This window comes from Camelus bactrianus, chromosome 20 (genome assembly GCF_048773025.1).
Source record: "Camelus bactrianus isolate YW-2024 breed Bactrian camel chromosome 20, ASM4877302v1, whole genome shotgun sequence".
NCBI lineage: Eukaryota > Metazoa > Chordata > Mammalia > Artiodactyla > Camelidae > Camelus > Camelus bactrianus.
In genome coordinates this window covers 2,138,531-2,156,108 of record NC_133558.1, presented here as the reverse complement: position 1 = coordinate 2,156,108, position 17,578 = coordinate 2,138,531, and the positions used below count along the sequence as shown (strand labels likewise).

Below are 17,578 nucleotides of genomic sequence, written 5' to 3'. Positions count from 1 at the left end.
TGAGTCCGGTCCCGTCTCGGCCGGCGGCTCGGGGCCGAGAGCGGTGGGAGGCGGCGGGCGGGCGGGCGGGCCGGGCGGGGCGGGGGCGCGGAGGCGGGGCCGGCGCTCGGGTTTCCGCCCCGCCCCGAGGCCGGGGTCCCCGCGGCCCCAGCAGCGCGGGCTCGGGAGGCGGCGCGGCGCGGGGCGAGGCTGCCAGGCCACCCCTCCGCGCGCGGCGCGTCCTCTCGCCCGGAGGCGGGGAAGGCGGACGCGGCCGCGGCCTCGACGTCGGCGACCGCGCCGCCCGCGATGGGAAGTGCCTTATAAGCCGCCGCTCGGCCGCCCCCGCGGCTCGTCGCCGCGCCATCCCGGGGAGCGCGCGGAGGCCGGGCGGACCGCGACAGACGCTCTCCGCACGGCCCCGGGCCCCGGCACACCCGGACTCTGGCAGGCCCCCGACCATCTCGTCTCTGGACAGATTGCGGAAGGACCTGGGCCTGACCCCGGCTCCTGGCGGATCCCATAGTCTATCCCTGATCCGACCCGGGATAGACTTCAGACGGGTCCCAGCCCCGGACTGACCTCGGGCAGACCCCCGACCGGCTCTGGACAGATCCCGGACCAATCCGACTCTGAAAAGACCTCACTCCGGCCCTAGATAGACTCCAACCCCGGTGGGCTCCCGGAAGACCCCGGCCCCAGGGGGACCCCGGCTCCAGGCAGACCCCGGACAGACCCCGGCTCCAGACAGACTCCGGAGCAGTCCCTGGCGCCGGGCGGACTCGGGGAGAAGCCCTTCCCTGCAGACCCCGACCCCGGGCGGAACCGGCCCGGGCGGGCGCGCCCCCTGCCGGCGGGGGCATGCACGGCCCGCGGCATGGCCTCGGCGGTGTTTGAGGGCACGTCGCTCGTGAACATGTTCGTGCGTGGCTGTTGGGTGAACGGCATCCGCAGGCTCATCGTCAGCCGGCGCGGCGACGAGGAGGAGTTCTTCGAGATCCGCACCGAGTGGTCGGACCGCAGCGTGCTCTACCTGCATCGCAGCCTGGCCGACCTGGGCCGCCTGTGGCAGCGCCTCCGCGACGCCTTCCCAGAGGACCGGCCGGAGCTGGCGCGCGGGCCGCTGCGCCAAGGTGGGCGCGGGCCCGGTCTCGGGGGCCTGGGGGGATCGGGGCCGGGGGCTCAGGGGACTCTGGGACAGGGGCTGGGCGGGCTCCAGGGCTGGGGGCAGGGAGGGGGCGCAGGGGCTGCTATTAAGCGGGGATTGTGGCTCCCCCTCCCGATACTGGACAGGGACACTCAGACCCCTGCCCGCTCCCAGATGCGGGGGCGCCCAGGCGGCAGTGGCGGGAGGACGGAGTTGACGGCGCACGAAGCCCGGAGCCCCAGCGGCGGAGGCCGGCAGGACGGGTGCCTTGACGGTCCCCGTCCCCAAGGCCAGCCACCGGCCAGCTCCTGTGTCGGGCGGCTCAGGCCACCGCAACCCCCGCCCCGGCCGCAGCAGGAGGGGCGCGGGGGAGGGGGCGGCGTTTGGGTAGCGTTGAGGGCATCGTCCAGCCCGGGCCGCGCGTCTGGCAGCCCCCTCGGAGCCCTCCCCGGGCAGGGCCGCGCCTCCCCTCCCCGGTGACCGACAGCCCGAGTGCGAGGTGCCACGCGGCCTCTGTCACTCCTCCGGAGGGGCCGCCCAGGGTGGGTCCGCATTCGGGTTTGATTAACCGTGGCCGCCTCCTCCCTGGCCTTGTGACTTTCCTGGCTCGCGGGGACTGGAGTTTTCAGAGAACTGTGGTGGCTTCCCGTTTCTTACTCGTGTCCGGGGGCTGGCCTTTGGAGGCCTGCGGATGGGAGGCCAGAGGAGAAGGAGGAGAGGCTGAAGTTGAGACCCAGGACTGGGGTCCCCCCTCCTCACCGCTCCACCTGTTTGACCACCTGCAGCTCTGAGAATCTGGTGACACTTCCCAGAGTCTTCCTCCAAGCAGAGACCTGGGGCACCTTTGGGGGCATTTCCTGAAGGCCGTCATCTATTGGGGGTCTCCTCTGCTGCGGTCTGCCTGAGGTCCTGAGATAATTTCCACTTCCCCCTGGTGACAGCCTCCACCCCAGCGTGTGAATTATGTGGATAATTAGCTGTTCTCATGACACATCCTCTGGCAGACACGTCACTTGGAAAGGTTCCTAAAGCCAGCAAGCTTGCAGGCCCTGAGCGAGACGGGCAGCCTTCCAGGCCCTGCGCCCCAGGTCCCCACCGTTTACAGCCCCTCTGGACGTCGCTTAGTATTATTTCAAGCTTGGCAGCCATTTGCCTTGATTTGCTGTTTGGGTGTGTGTGTTATTTACTCACTTTTAAAAATGTACCAGTTGAACACCCAAACCGGGATAGCTCATAGGAAGGAGCTGCAGTTTATTCAACGACTTACGTCTTTTCTGGAACAAGTCGGGCCGTAAACAAACAGGAGCCCCTGAGAGCTGGCGGAGCGCCTGCCCTCCCCGCCCCTCGCCCCCGGTCAGGTGACCCCGCTCAGGTGAGTCCAGGCAGACTCGGGGACTCGGGCTCCCCACGGCCCCTCCCCTGTAACATGGTACCTAAGGCCTACTTTTGCGTGAGGACTGGCGTGTGTGGTACCGGGGTTAGCAGTAGCGTGGTTTCCGACTTCACCCCCAGCGGCTTCTGGCGGGGGCTTAAGACAGCAGGGAGGAGGGTGTGGCTTCAGTTGCTGGGGGCCTGGCGAGGACACCGCGTTCCCCGGAGCAGAAGGCAGGTGAGTGTGCGCCACCTGCCCCGCTGTGCACCCCCCGGCTCTGTCCGTCTGCGCGCGTGCTCGCTGTGCTGCGTCTGCTCTGGGCCTGCGAGGTGTCAGCTCTTAGAGCGCCTCCACGGAGGGGGCCACCTGCTCGAGAAAGGTCCCAGAAGAGGGTGATCACCAGGGAGGGAACCAGACTGAAAGGGCTGTGACAGCTGCTTTCAAATCTCCAAAGGCGGAAAAATCAGAAGTGGGCATGAGGTGTGTATGTGGGGGGGCTGTTGCGGGGGGGTGGTGCCTGCGGTGGGAGTGGTTAGAGGCTCCGTGTTGGGTGTAAGGGACTTTCTAACAGCCTGACTTGCTGGCAGTGGGAGCTCTTTTCTCAGCTGGAGTCCTGATCGGGGTGGGGGGGTGCCTCCTGCAAGGCCCTCCCAGCACCCCTGGAGGAGAGGAGATGGAGGCCTGGGGCCAGAGGAGGGGCGACATTCATCTCTGCTCTCGCCCTCGGTTCTCTGCCTGGGGGCGAGCTGGCACCGCCCCCGGCAGTGCCTGAGCTTGTTGTACAGGCAGACTCTGGGAGTCCTTCTCCTTTCTCAGGCCCAGAGAAATTGTTTTCTAAGTAAAATACGTTACAGGAATAGAAAAGAAGATGCCGCCTCGTTTCCAGGCAGGTTTATTATTTTCATGAACGGATGGGACACCCTGACCGCGCACGCGGAGGGCGTCAGGCATGTGTGCTGTCCGGGGCTGCCAGGCTCCGCGGTGACCCCCACCAGAGCCCCTCTGTCTAAGTTTCCTGAACTGTTTCTGGGTTGGGTTACACTGTCCTGCTTGGCTCATCAAAAAGCTCCGTGAGCCCTGAACCCTGAGACGCCCCAGGGCCCTTGGTCAGAATCCCCCCATGGTGGGGGCAGGGAGGAGGCTGGGGTGAGGGGGGCCGGGCACCTTTCTTTTCTAGGGGGCTGGCTTGCCCTGAACAGTGCCAGCACAGACGTGGTTCTCTGCTTGGGAGTGTCACGTGGGAGCACAGACCACGTCCTGTGACACGGTCCTCCGGCTCAGTGCTGCCGGTGGACGAGACTGCTCTGCTCTTCCGCTGACTTAACTTGCACGTCGTGCATCACGTTATCTTGAAAACAGACATCTCGTCGTCCTTTGCAACGTAGGCTCACTGGGAACATGGGGCACAGCAACTGGACAGAGGGTGGGGGGCGGACAGGGGGCTACAGCTCTGACTGCAGTGTCTCTTCACCCCATCAGAGCCCCCCAATTCCCACATGAGGAAGTCGAGGTCCTGCAAGATTGGGTGACACCCCTAGGGACACGAGGTCAAGGTCAGGGTGACCCTCCTGGGGGCACAAGGTCACAGTCAGAAGGCGTCAGGCTAAGCAGTTGGCAGTGCTGAGTTTGGAAGCAGGCAGGCGAGGATAGGTTCTGGCATTGTCACCTGCTCCCTCCACGTGACTTCAGGCAGGTCAGTCAGCACAAGTCCCCACTGTGTGACTGATGGTGGGGCAGGGCCATTGTGAGCACTGAACAGTGAGGACCGCGTGACTCTGCCCTTGGCTCTGGAACATGCAGTGTCCCCTCGCCCAGAGTCCTCCCGACAGGGGTGCAGACGCGGCCTGCCTCCTCCCATCTTGGCCCCCAGCGCCCAGAGGTGGGGTCACCCTGAAACCTCTGTAGGACCCCTACCCACCAGGCCTGTGGCTTTGCTGGTCCTGAAGTTAGGATGTGGTGCTTGTGCAGGTTGGGCTGGGAGGTGGTGTCACCGGGAGCAGACACCATGGACTCCCTGGGTCGTGTGTGTGTGTGCCCGCGCGCGCGCCTGCCCATGAGGAAGAGAACCGCCATGGGGGCACAGCCTGTGGGGAGCCCTGGCTCCCATTGCCCCCAGGTGTTTGTAAGTCCTGTTCCGCCCCCGTCCCCTGATGGGCACCTGGTACAGCCGAAGGCAGGCAGTGCTTCAGGATCAAGTGCTTCCTGTTTTGAGAGCCTGGAGCGGCTGGTGTGCTCATTCCCTGAATTCCTTCCACGTTTTAAGGCAGAGGAGGCTGAGTGGCTCCTCAGACACGTCAAGGCTGGAGTTCGGTAAGGGGACTCTGCTGGCGGTGGGAGAGTGAGGAAGCCGTCCAGGGAAGGGGGGGTCAGGGAGGGGCGTCTCACAGGTGTGGGAAGAGGACGGGGAGGGAAGTCCCCTCTCTGCCCCTTCCTGGGTCCTCGGTGGAGGGAGGGGCTGCGAGCCTTGGGCGGGAGCGGGGTCAAGGAGTGGGCCACCCACAGGGGAGCCTGTGGTATCACAGGGCCTCCCGGGCTCCCAGGGAGGTGGGCCTGCCGCAGGGATGCTTAAGTGAATGACCACCTCGCTGAGGCTCTCCGGCTGATCAGTGAGGCCCCACTTCCCAAGTGGCGACCACCTGTTAGAAGACAGGCACTTAGGAAGTAATCATTGAAAGTTTTTCCTGGAAAACTGGAAGTATTTCGTTTCCAAACTTTGTCTGCTGCTCAGCCTTGAAGGAATGTAGATGTCTCTTGTGCAGGCAAGGTGACCCTGTGACCCTGACCTCACCCCAGCCATCTGCTCCCCTGGACAGTGTGTGCACAGGCTTCTGAGATGTGATTTCTTATCTGCTCAGTTTGAAAGTTCACGTTACAGAAAAGTTCCCTGGGGCTCTGCTGTGGGAGTCTCCCCTTAAGAGACCGATGTTCTTTGGGTAACGGACGCTCCTTCCCGGTTGACCTGAGAAGCATCTGTCTTCACTTTCAGAATTTTAGCAGCAGAAGGTGCTGAGTTATATTCAGACCTGAGTCCATGTGGGAGGAAGCGGGGACAGTTAGCAGAGGTGCTCAGCCCGGAGCCTCCACTCCCGGAAGAGGGACGGGGGACACAGGCGTCTGGGGTGAGGACACTGGTCTGTGTTTGCTCTCGTGGATGGACCTTTGTGCTGATAGCAGCGTGTTCAGTCTGGGTCCCAAGAATGAGTCAGGCGTCTGTGTTGCCAGAAAGATGTTAACCCTGGAACCGACAGAAGCCAATTTTCAAGGCTACACTTGTTTGGACAGAAAGGACGCCCTGACTGCTCGAGGCTGAATTTTAACCCCAAAGGTGTGTAAAATTGACACACTGCAATTTCTGTACAGCCGTGTTATCAATCATTTGGTTTCAAATATTTGACTCTTTTGGGCTGTACCTGCATAAATTTGTGACATCATAAATTGTGTCGAGTGAAATCTTAAAAACAGATTAGTGATTATGCTTTATCAGAAATTAGAAAGTTCCCGGGGCTGTGAGGTCTTCTGAGTCAGCCGCCTGAGAGGAGAACCTGGACGCGGCAGGTAGTCGATGTCCCCTCCTGTGGTCCTCACTGGACTGAGCCCGCGGCTTCCACGGGCTGCCGGCGCCCCCTGCTGGCCGGCTCTGGAACGACAGCCTCATAACCCAGAAGGGTGTGAGGTTTCCTGTCCCACTATGCGAATTCACAATGGTTGTACCCGCCTGCAGTTTTTAAATGACAGTCTCAGACAAGATCCCCGCTGAGTTTCCGTTCCATCAGCAGTATCTGGAATACAAAAGCTTTTGATAATCCTAAATTATTGTCCTTAAGCACATTTTTAAAAATAAAGTTTAAGATAGATACTGTACACAGGTGACATTTGGAAAAGCTCTAGCAGTAAGTTACAGCCAAAGCCCTTGGGTCACAAAGTTAAACCCGGCAGCGAGAACAGGAGCATCCCGACTGCACGTCCTGAGGGGGGGCAGCAGCACGCCGTCTGTCCCGGGCCCCGGGTTCTGCACCCACCTCACGTGGTGCTGCGTCACTGTCACTGTGGGGATCGACCCTCATTCCGGGTGTGCCAGCAGGTGCTCAGCTCCTGTCAGTTTGAACTCGAGAAACATGGTGGGAAGGGCCCCAGTGAGTTCTGAAACAGTGAGAAATTTTAAAAGGAAGATTTACTTCATTTCTGCACTATGGCCCCAGAGGCCGGTTCTGGGTTTGTTTGTTTTAATGTTTTCCATCCACATTTAATACACCTGCTGTGTGATGGGAAGCACTTGTAAAACAATGGTGGGGGCGGAGGTGATTTCCAGGCCCAGGAGAGGAGGAAATGCAGACTTTGAAGAAGGCCAGGCTGTTGGGAGCAACGTGGCCAGTGGTGTCCCCTTCCTGCACTGATTTGGGGTGTGAGAGGGGCCCTCCTGGGGCGCGGCTGCCTCCGCCCTGTGGTACGTGCCAACCTCACCCCTGTGCTCGTGCTGGGGTCAGCGCCGCCCGCCGCCCAGAGGCAGGTGTCAGTCATCCCAGCTGAAGCTCCATGAGTCTCTACCTTTAATTGGCCGCAGCCCCTGGGGAAGACCTTGTCATTGTTCCTGGAGACGGGTTTCCTCGGAGAAAGGAGGACCTGCTTCAGGAAGGCTGATCCCTGTCGCCCCTTGGTTGTCACCCAGCAGCTGCGATGGGGACATAAATGATGGAAATGTACCCCATGCAAAGCCAGACCTTAAAAAACGGCCACCTGTCACCTCCGTTCAGGCTGGAGGGATTCCAGCATCCTCCTTTCCCCCACTGGTGTGTCTTCAGTCCCTTTTGTTCTGAAGTCTGTTTCCATTTCCAAGGACCTCTCAGAAACAGAAAGACAGGTAAAGGGCAGCAGAAAGGTGTGCTGTGTCCACAGATGGAGCCAAACTAGGATGGCCGGTGTCTCAGTGGATTTGATGCCACCACGGTCTCGGGCAGCTCGCCTGTGAGGCCTGGGACCTTGAGCCCGCCGGCTGGGGTCTGGCTGGGGTGATGCCCAGAAGCACGAGATGCGGGCTGATGACGCAGGAAGGTAACTCGTACCTGACCTTGCTCTCTTGTGCAGCTTGACTCCGTCAACGCACAGCTGGCGACCACTGGCTCCCTGGCGTGTGTCAGTGTCGGGCCTGTGTTGGTGGCTGGGACCATGGGCACCTCCTGCCCTCAGTTCGCAGGTAGACTTGGGGACACAGGTGAGGGAGCAGTTCCAGTGTGGAGTAGGAGGGGTAGATGGAGGTCTCGGGGAACCAAGAGCAGACCAAGCCCAGGGTCTGGTGGGGGCGGTGGGGGCGGGGAGCTTCACAGACTGGAAGGCGATGGGTGATTTTCACATACGAGCTGGAGGTGGAGGAGGCCAGTGGGACTGGATCTCATGTTTGGACCCTTCCCCCGGGGTTGGGGTCAGAGTGTGGGGAGTCGCAGGGCGCAGAGCTGGCGAAGCAGGCTGGCCCCCGAGGGTCTGTACACGGAGCCTAAACACTGATGTGCTTCCGGAGGCCTGGCCACACACTTCTTTCCTTTCTCTGCCTCCTTCTGGAAAGCAGGTCACCAAGAAGACAGATGAAGTACAGGACACCAAGTAGGTTTGAATTTCAGATAAACACTGAAAAAGTTTTTAGTTTGTCTCTCCGTACCAGTGCATTGTTCATTGTTTATCTGAAATTCACATTTACTTAAGTGTCCTGTGTTTTACTTGCTAATTCTGGCCGCCCTAAAAGAAGAGCAACGTACAGCAGGATGTATGTATCTGACTAAATGGTGCCCTTGGTGGTTGTAAACCCAACCATGGGCCAGACCTGCTTTACGTCCTATAAAACGCGTGCGAACGTGTCGTATGCACTGACTGGACGGAAGGCCAACCGTCCTGTTTATCGCACCTGCAAGATACAAAAGCACAACTACTGTGTCATAAACTCGGTCCATTTAGTGTAATAAATGTTGAATCACAGCAGTAGTTCTGATTTAGAATGAGGAAGCACTTTGTGGGGATGATTCACATGATTGTCTTCTCTCTAAAAACAGCTTTTCAGAGGATTTTTGCACTGTCTCTCTTTCCGTCTGTAGACTTGTCCGTAGCAAACAGGAGATCTCGGAGCTGTGTGTGTGTGTGTGTGTGTGTGTGTGTGTGTGCGCGCGTGTCTGGAATTCTAAGCAGGGAGCTCAGGGCTGGGCAGGTGGCGTCCCGAGACTGACCCTGGCTGTCCCTTCTTCCTTCTCCTGGCTGCCCCCAGCCTGTGGGGTGGGTGAGAAGGGGACAAGGTGGTCCGGCCCCTTTCTCTGGGTGACACTGGGGTGTCCTGGTGGGGCAGGAGCAGGGCTGTGTGGACGAGGCCCGTGGTCTTCAGGATGACTGCCTGGGCCCGTGTGGCTGGGGAAGCTGGGCAGGCAGACAGTGGGGACGCCGGGTGGGCAGGTGAAGGGGTGCCCGGCCTGCACTCCAGGAAGTGAGGGAATGATTCTGGGCTTTGACTCAACGTGCCCCACTTTGTGAGGGGACCCCCAGCTGCAGCCCAGGATTCCAGAAACGCCCCCCGCCCCGGGTCTGGGGCACGCTGGTTTCCACGGACCCAGCGTTCTGTTCTGGGGCCTCTTAATTTCAACCGCATAGTCCAGGAAGTTAATTTTTACCACTAGATAGAGTTAGTGAGTTGCCTGCAAAATGAAAAAAGCCTCTTTCGTATGAAACCAAACCAAACCAGAACTTCTGAAAACTGAGCATTAGTGACTGAAAATAGTTCCGGCTCTCAGCCTCCGTGGTCTGGTTGGAGCTCACAGAGACCTCATCTTGGGCCACGTGAAATGCGCTTGGCGGCTGAGGTGCTCCATCCGGGGGAGGCTGATGTATCCGTGCCACACCGCTCGTGCGGAGACAGGAATGCACCCCAGTCTCCGTGCCGCCAGCTCTCGTGATTTAAAGACAAAACACTGCCATTTCTAGCAGCCAGTCAGGACTTCCAGAAGCTGTGAGGAGGGTGATGTTTGGGCTTCTGGTAGGTGCTGTGAGTCATGCCACGTTGGTTTTCTCTGGGAAAAGAGCTGGGGTTTTTTTCATCCCAAACCCAGCGTGTAAACAGCTTGTCTAAATATGGACTTCGGGCCGCTCTCCCTTCTGAGTGAGACGCCTGCACGCCGTGCAGTGTGTAACTACTTTTACTTTAAACTGAGCACCCAGTTCCCACACCTTGTGGCCTTTCTCTTGCTTCTGAAACAGCCTGCACTCTGGAGCATGTGTCTCTCTGAATAAATCTACCTTCACTCAAAAAAAAGTTAAAAAAAACATGGGCTTTGTTTGCACTGACCGCGTGGCCATTGCTGCCGTGGTCAGCAGAGCGACCTTCCACTGTGTCCTGGGGGGCAGCTGGGTCCCAGGCCTGCAGCCACCACGCTGCTGGGGGCCGAGCGGCAGCCCTGTCCAGGGTGATGACGGAGCTGGCCAGACTGCTCCGCCCCGGGGGGGAGCTTTCGATGGTCCATCTGTGGCTTTCTGTGGTCGGCGGCCAGTCTAGTACACACGCTAATCACTTGTCGAGTCATTGAAACTTAGATCAAGGGTTGGAGCGGGGCTTTCAGGGCAGGGCTGCCCCTCACGAGGCGGGTAAATCTTCTCAGACATCTACGGAGCAGGACCCCGGGGTGGCAGCCCTGCCGAGGTTGCCGGTGGTTCTGTGTTTCATTTGGGAGCACACCTCCTGGTCTGTATTCCTGCCTGAGCCGCTTGCATCTCCATCCTAGGACTGGTCGCCATAAAGGAAGCCCACGACATAGAGACCAGGCTCAACGAGGTGGAGAAGCTGCTCAAGGCCGTCATCAGTATGCCGCGGAAGGTGGGTGCCCGGCCGCCTGCGGGTGGGCTGCGATGCGGGGAGGAAGGGCTCCCGGGCCCTAGTGCCCCGCGTTTTCTCCGGGGAAGAAGCGGAGGTGGGGCTCCCAGCTCACTGTGAGGTGGAGGGAGACGCGTGCGAAAGCCCCGCACAGACCCGGCCCTCGGAAGAGGTAGCCGTTGTCCGCACCGGCCCCGGCCTGCCTGTGCCTGGGCCCTGCCTCCGAGCCACGTGCGCGCCTGGCGCGGGTGGGGGACGCAGGCCCGACGGTGGGGTCAGTCAGGCCGTCGGAGCCACCTGGCGGGAGGAGAGTTTTTAGGAACGAACGTGTCTCTTCTCAGTATTCCAGGTCCGAAGTCGTGCTCACCTTCTTCGAAAGGTCTCCCCTGGATCAGGTGTTAAAGAACGACAACGTCCATAAAATTCAGCCCAGCTTCCAGAGCCCGGTGAAGATTTCGGGTAAGCGGCTGCGGGAGGCGGGCGGTGCCCCGCGGACGGCTGGTCTTCCGGGCGCCGGGCTGCCCTCTGTCCCCGCGCGGGCCCACCTCGCCCCCTGGGGACCCAGAGAGACGAGCCAGCAGGGGTGGCAGTAGCCGGGGAGGGGCCGTGTCCGGATTTTCACCAGCCGGCGTTCCTACCCACTGACCTGCGCTTTCTGCTCTGCCTGCTTCCAAAGCGAGTTGTTTGGCGTGTAAATTGGGCCACCCTCAAACAGCCGCGACGGAAGCATCGATGGGGCGCGAGGCGGTGAGCCGCGGGCCGCGCCGTCCGGCCGGAGCCCTGGGGTGCGGGGGCCTCGTCCGCGCTGTCGGGTCTCCCCTTCTGGCCGCTGCCTGCGGGTCCGGGCGCGGAGGAGAGGCCTGGCTCCCCAGGACCTGGGCCGCACGCGTCGTCAGGACGCTGGGCTTCGTCTTCGCGCTGCTCGAGGCGGAGGCGGCTGAGGGGCACTTCGCAGGGAGCCCCCGCGGGAGAGCTGGGGGCCCGTCCGCGAGTGCAGAACCTTCTCTAAGGAGCCTGCAAACGGCCGCCGTCCATCCGGGGTGGGCGTCTGCGTCCCTGAGCCCGGGCAGCCCGTCGGTCCTGAGTGGGCGGTCCCAACACCGCGCCTCTTTTGCTTTATTTCTTCCTGTTTTGAGCAAACGGGAGAGTGGAAGAATCCTCCCAGTGCCTGGTGCTGGCGGCAGGCACTGGCCCACTGCTTCGGGTGACCCCGAAAGCCCCGGGGTGTGTGGGGAACAGGCTGATGCTGTCTGGGTAACTCGGGAGGGAGATCCCAGCCCTCTGTCTTGGTGCCGTTTTTATCGGTGATTTGGGTAAATGCACGACCCAGGTTTATCCTAAAGTGCTGAAAGGATGGAGATGGAATTTTACGGGGAGAACGTTAGGGTCCCACGTCGAGGTTTTAAGTACATACTTGGGTCATGGCGAGGACTGAGGACAGAGGGTTTGGTTCCCTACTGTCCATGAGCTCAGGAGGCCTGGGGTGCAGGGCTAGGAAGGCGGGGGCTTGGCCTCCCTGGGCAAGCCAGGAGCCTCGGTTCTGGGGGCATCGTGCTCCCCTACCCAGGGACACTGCAGAGGAGGAGTCACAGTGTCTGTGGGCGGGGCTCCACTAGATGGCGCCAGACGCTCGCGGTGTGAGAACCAGCCACCTCCCGGGGCCGGGGTTCTGGGAGGCGCGTGGCCTCTGTGCTGATGCCTTGAACATCCTTCACTGCATGTTCATCTGAAAGCTCATCATGGAGGCTAAGAAGACTTACATCTTCTGCACCATGGCTGTGTCTGTCCCTTAAAAGGCAGCATCCACCTCAGCCTTGGCCTGGCTGCTTGGATGAATTGATATTGGCTACAAAAATCAGATTATTCAGGTCTGAGAAGCCTGGAAATGAGTTATAAATTCATTTTTCACTAACCAGGCATCTGTACAGTCTCAACCTTAATTTTCACCACATGGGGAGAGTCTTGTCCGCCAGTTAATGAAAAGGCATGGCTCCGGGCTCTGTTCTGTTGCTGGAGGACGCTGGGAGTAGGACAGGAGAGGGACTTGGAGAGGGAGGCAGCTGCACTGTCTGCGGGAAAGGGAAGAGACGGATCCATGAACTCAGGAGCGGTAGCATGTGGGGCAGGTGGAAACAAAGCTTTAGGTTAAAAAAAAGAAAAGAAAAGAAAATCACCACCAGGTGGACAGTGGGCATCGTTGCAGAAAAGATCACTGGTGGTCACCGAGATCAGTGGGCCGAAGTTTAAAGAGAAACAGGATTTGCACAGTCTCAACACATCCCCACCAAGATATTGCTTAAGTGCCAAGAGGAAGATAGTAACCTGACTTGGGAGAAATGTCCTTACCCGAGAGAGCAGAGGACACCCCAGGAATAAGGCTGATGATGCCACACCCCGATCTGGGGCTCCATGGGGAAGGCGCGTCACTGCAGATTCCCGAGCACAAGGACACCGGGCAGACGGAGGCCCCGTCCATGAAAGACTCACCAGACTTTTCATGGTCTCCTTGCGACTTACAGGTCCCCCAAGGCCATTGGGCTTTAGGGGTGCTCAGCCAGGGATGGGAGGGTGGGGAAGAGACAGGTGCTGGTGTCTCGCCGAGACTGGCTGACCACAAAAGGCCAGCCAACCTGAGTTGTCGCCTCTCCAGAAAGTAAAGTGGAGATCTGAGCAAGTACTTGGCAAATCTGATGAATGGTCATTTCATCCTGGGTTGGGGGAAGGGGAAGAAATCCACTCTTCTTTCTTTTTTTCTGTGTAGTTTCCCTAATTCTTTTCACATGGAGGGAAACTCAACTGAGACCCAAATACCTAGAAAGATGAAAAATAAACATCTTAGTCTGGTGCAGCCATTATGGAAAACAGTATGGAGATTCCTCAAAAGACTAAAAATAGACTTACCATATGACCCAGCAGTCCCACCCTTGGGCATATATCCAGAGGGAACCTTAATTCAAAAAGATACATGCACCCCAAAGTTCATAGCAGCACTATTTACAGTAGCCAAGACATGGAAACAACCTAAATGTCCATCAACAGATGACTGGATAAAGAAGCTGTGGTATATTTATACAATGGAATACTACTCAGCCATAAAAAGGATAAAATAATGCCATTTGCAGCAACATGGATGGACCTGGAGAATGTCATTCTAAGTGAAGTAAGCCAGAAAGAGAAAGAAGAATACCATATGATATCACTCATGTGTGGAATCTAAAAAAAAAAAAGACAAACAAACTTATTTACAAAACAGAAACAGACTCGCAGACATGGCAAACAAACTTATGGTTACCACTGGGGGAAGGGGGTGGGAAGGAATAAATTGGGAGTTGGATGTTTGCAGATGCTAACTACTACACATAAAATAGATGAACAACAAGTTCATACTGTACAGCACAGGGAACCATATCAATATCTCTTAGTAACTTATGGTGAAAAAGAGAATGAAAATGAATATATGTGTGTATACGTATGACTGGAGTATTATGCTGTACACCAGAAATTGATGCAACATTGTAAACTGACTGTGCTTCAATAAAAAAGTTATATATATAAAAACAACAAAAATTACCTCAACTTGTTCATAAAAAGGCAGCTTTAATACAAAATTGTATAAAGTAAAAGGTGAAGTTGCCCATTTGGTTGCAAAGGCACATTGATCTCCTTGACCCTGGTGGCAGCCCCAGGCGGTAGATAGTGGTCCCCTCGCCTCAGACACGGGGGGAGGGAGCTTTGAGAGGTCAGGTTACCTGGGCAGAGCCTGGCCTCAAACCCAGAGTCTTTTTCCTCCAGCTTTAAAGCCACGGGGAGGGTGAACGGGGAGGGGGCTCGGAAAACCCGAGCGTCTTTCTCGGGGGGAGGTGCACCTCTTGGCTGGCACAGGCTCAGCCCTGACTCCGTGCGGCCAAGCGTCCTCTCGGTGTGGGGGAGAAGGGGGCACAGTAGGTGGGGGGGGGAGTAAGGAGGTCTGTATGAGCGCCAGACTTCAAAACTTCAAGACCTGACCCCCTTCCAAATACCTCCCTTCTTGCTTTCATTTTCAGAAATCATGAGGTCCAATGGATTCTGTTTAGCGAACACGGAGACGATCGTTATTGACCACAGTATCCCGAACGGAAAGGACCAGCACCTGGCCGTGGACCCGGCGGAGCACCTGTGAGTACGCTGCTTTGACTCGCGTCTTGTTCGCGGATCCCCAGCCGGTCGGCCGGTGCCGGGGCTGGGGCTCTCGCCCACACGGAGCTCCGCAGGAGGGCAATGGATGAGGCCAATACTGGGGACTTATCGAGGTGCCCACTCCTCCCACAGGACAGGGAGACTTGATTCATAAACCCGTGGGGACAGAGCTCCTTGGACTGAGCATGGGGGACACTGAGTTGCCGCCCAGCTTCAGGCCTGTGCTGTGCTGGGCCCTGAGGGGTCTGGGGACCACCTGCCTCCTCTCTGGGGCCTGGTCTCCTGGAGGGGGCATCCCCTGCAGGTTGGCCTTGCGTCGCCTCCCGGGTGGCCTCTGTGTGGCTCACAGGCCTGCCCTGGTCGTGGGATGCATGGATTAGAGAAGACACCCACCATCCTTTCTCAGATGACAGACCTCGGGACCCCGATGAGGGCTGTAGGAGAGCCCGACCCCTGGGTATGCTTCCGGGCGGCAGCCTGAGGGGCGCCACGACTTGGCTTTGGTGACCGTCGGGGCCGTGCCTGCGGCTCTCCCAGCTGTGTGAGCTTGGGACGTTACTCCCCTCCCCCGGCTTCCCCACGTGGGCGCGCTCGCAGGGTCTGTGAAGAAAGCTCACGACCCGCGGGTCCCCTGAGCTAGCGCGGGGCCGGCTCCGTGGGTGGGAGGTTGACGGGGCAGCCCCCGCCCCTTGTTTGGCCTGGTCCTTAGCTGAGGGGGATGGGAGAAGCACCGGCAGCGTGCGTTCCCCGCCTGGGGGAGGCCCTCGTGCGCGTCTGCTCTGTTCGCCGTCTTTGACAATTTGGAATCTTTTTCCAGCTCAGGAGGCTGAGTCCGGGTCAGGAGGCGGGAACGTCTCTGTTCAGGGGGAATCGAGGTTGGGAAGGTGTTTAGGGGACCTCTCCCGGGGGTGCAGGTCCCTCCCTGAGCTCTTCCCACCCCTCCCCCGTGTCGCCCCCACACTGAGCACACGCTCCCTCTAGAAGGGGCCCCTCCGCCAGCCTCCTCCACTCCCACCCAGCGCCTGCCTGGCCCCACCTGCCTCCCGGGTCCAGGGGGCGTGCGCAGGTGGCCCGGGCCACAGTTGGATGAGGAGCCGTGACCACACGGCCCTCCTCCCTTCGCTGCCGATGTCTGTGCCCAGCACGTGGCAGGTTCCCGGGCCCGGTCCACTGCTGCGTCCCAGAGCCTGACACAGAGCAGCTGTGTCGGAGAGAGAGGTGACCGCCCCATGAGGGAGTGGCCAGGTGGACGAAGGCCTGGGCAAACACTGCTCAGCGAGGGACAGTAACAGTCTCTGAGGGGGTGAAGCCGGAGCAGGACGTCTTTGGAGTCGGGGCGAGTCACTGAGCCAGCCCGGCCTCACCTCTGTGCTGTCGCCTCTGTTTCAGGTTTGACAGCGGTGGGGAGTTTGCCCCAGAGCTGGAGGACGGCGACGACCCGGCGGCTTATGTCACCAACCTGTCCTATTACCACCTGGTGCCCTTTGAGACGGACATTCTGGACTGAGTCTCCTTGGGTCTCTCCACCCCCCTGCCCCACCGTGGCCACGGCCCTGCTGCCATCGCTGTGCCGGGGACGGCCACCCCACTGCCCGCACCCTTGGAGCCAGGTGTCCTGTGAGTGGGGACCCCATGTCTCCAACAACCGGGAGTCAGGTCACGGGGGCCTGGCGCCCCTGCTGCTTCTAGAGGTCTCCCCGTCTGCACGGCATCCCTGGGACCTGCTGCTTCCCCACGTGGAGGAGCCCCAGGTCCCCACAGGACGTCCCGGGGCCGGGGCTGGACACCCACGCCTCCTCCTGGTGGGTAACCCAGGTCCCTCACTTGGTAAGCGCACAAAGCATTTCGTGTGAGATTCTGAATTGTCACCAAGTTGGGGACGGCACAATGGTGTGTGTACTGTCTCCCCAGCTTCCCCGGGAACTAGGATGTGCGGCTGTCATTTCTGCTTTTCACCTGCTCCCCGGACACTGGGCTGTGTCAGCCAAGGGGTTGCTGGTGGAAGGCTGGTCCTGAGCCGGGGAGTTGGCCATGGGCCCGGGGAGCCACTGGCCGGGGCCCGGGTGACGGGCACCGAGTGTGGACGGTTCTCCCAGGATGAGGGAGCTCCTGCCGGCGTCTCCTCGGCACTCCTGTGCGGGGTCACAGCGCTGCGGCACGGCGGCCGAGGTGCCCCCTCCTGCCGATTACCAGGCTCTCAGGGACATGAGTGACGCGTTAACCTGAGAGCAGGGGGGTCCGGTCGCTGAGTGTCCCCAGCGGGTCTCCCTTCACCCTTGGGGAGGCCTGCTTTCTGTGTGTGTGTCTCCTCACAGAGTCTATTAATGACCAGAACTGGCTCGTGTAAATAATAGTAAATTATTGAGTCCTAATTCTTCTACACAGTCTGTTTTTAATCTATTTTAATTAAATAAAACACATGCTTCTACTTTTACTGACGTGGGAGTTCCTGTCTAAAGGCATGGCTGTTTGTCTTCTCTGCCAGGCGGGGTGGATGCCCCACCCTGCCCCTCGGGGTGGCCTGAGCACTCTGTGTTATGTAGGAAATGCGTCGTGGCCACCCGAGGGGATGATCTGTCTGAACTGGAAAGTAAACAGACAGCTGGTTCTTTTGACGTAGGGTTTTCCCTTTCCTCCGTGTCCCTTGTTGGCCCAGGGGAAGCCTCCTCTGTGGCCCAGCCGTGAAGCACACGGGGGCCTGTGGATTCCCCGTCTCCCTCTGCCACCCAGCCGTGTTCAGGGTCGTGCAGCCGGCCTTCAGAGAGGCTGTCCCGTGGCTGATGGGGCCGACCAGCTGCCTTCCCTCTCTCAAGGGGTAGAATTCAGTTCTGCACAGGGCAGGGCTTCCTGCCTGGCAGGGTTAGAATCCGTCACAATCAGTTAATTACCATCCAAGTCCCAGTGATTGAGTCCTGGGTTTTCCTCATCTTCCGTGGCCCATGGAGGTGCTTCCCCCGGCCTGTCGGGCCTTGAGCTCTTCTGCTTGCCTGGGCGGCATTGCCCCTCAGGGCCTTAGCTTGCTCCCCAAGCCCCCTGTCAGCTCTCCCTGAGAAGCTTCCCTGCTTCC

The 17,578-nt window shown here is 59.4% G+C and overlaps 1 protein-coding gene across 1 annotated transcript; it reads left to right on the top strand.

The window, feature by feature from the left end:
- Positions 1-238: 238 nt before the first annotated feature.
- Positions 239-16,945, top strand: PXDC1 (PX domain containing 1). Its single transcript, XM_074348032.1, has 5 exons — positions 239-1,112; positions 10,247-10,338; positions 10,677-10,794; positions 14,379-14,490; positions 15,901-16,945. The coding sequence occupies exons 1-5, from the start codon at positions 857-859 to the stop codon at positions 16,016-16,018; spliced, it is 696 nt and encodes a 231-aa protein (XP_074204133.1). The 5' UTR covers positions 239-856; the 3' UTR covers positions 16,019-16,945.
- Positions 16,946-17,578: the final 633 nt, after the last annotated feature.

What these genes read in the sequence shown, in the direction of transcription:
- PXDC1 (XM_074348032.1), top strand. Translation starts at nt 857, where the DNA reads ATGGCCTCGGCGGTGTTTGAGGGCACGTCGCTCGTGAACATGTTCGTG. An exon ending in GCGCGGGCCGCTGCGCCAAG is followed by an intron (nt 1,113 to 10,246) that starts GTGGGCGCGGGC and finishes TCTCCATCCTAG; the next exon opens with GACTGGTCGCCATAAAGGAA. An exon ending in GTGGACCCGGCGGAGCACCT is followed by an intron (nt 14,491 to 15,900) that starts GTGAGTACGCTG and finishes CCTCTGTTTCAG; the next exon opens with GTTTGACAGCGGTGGGGAGT.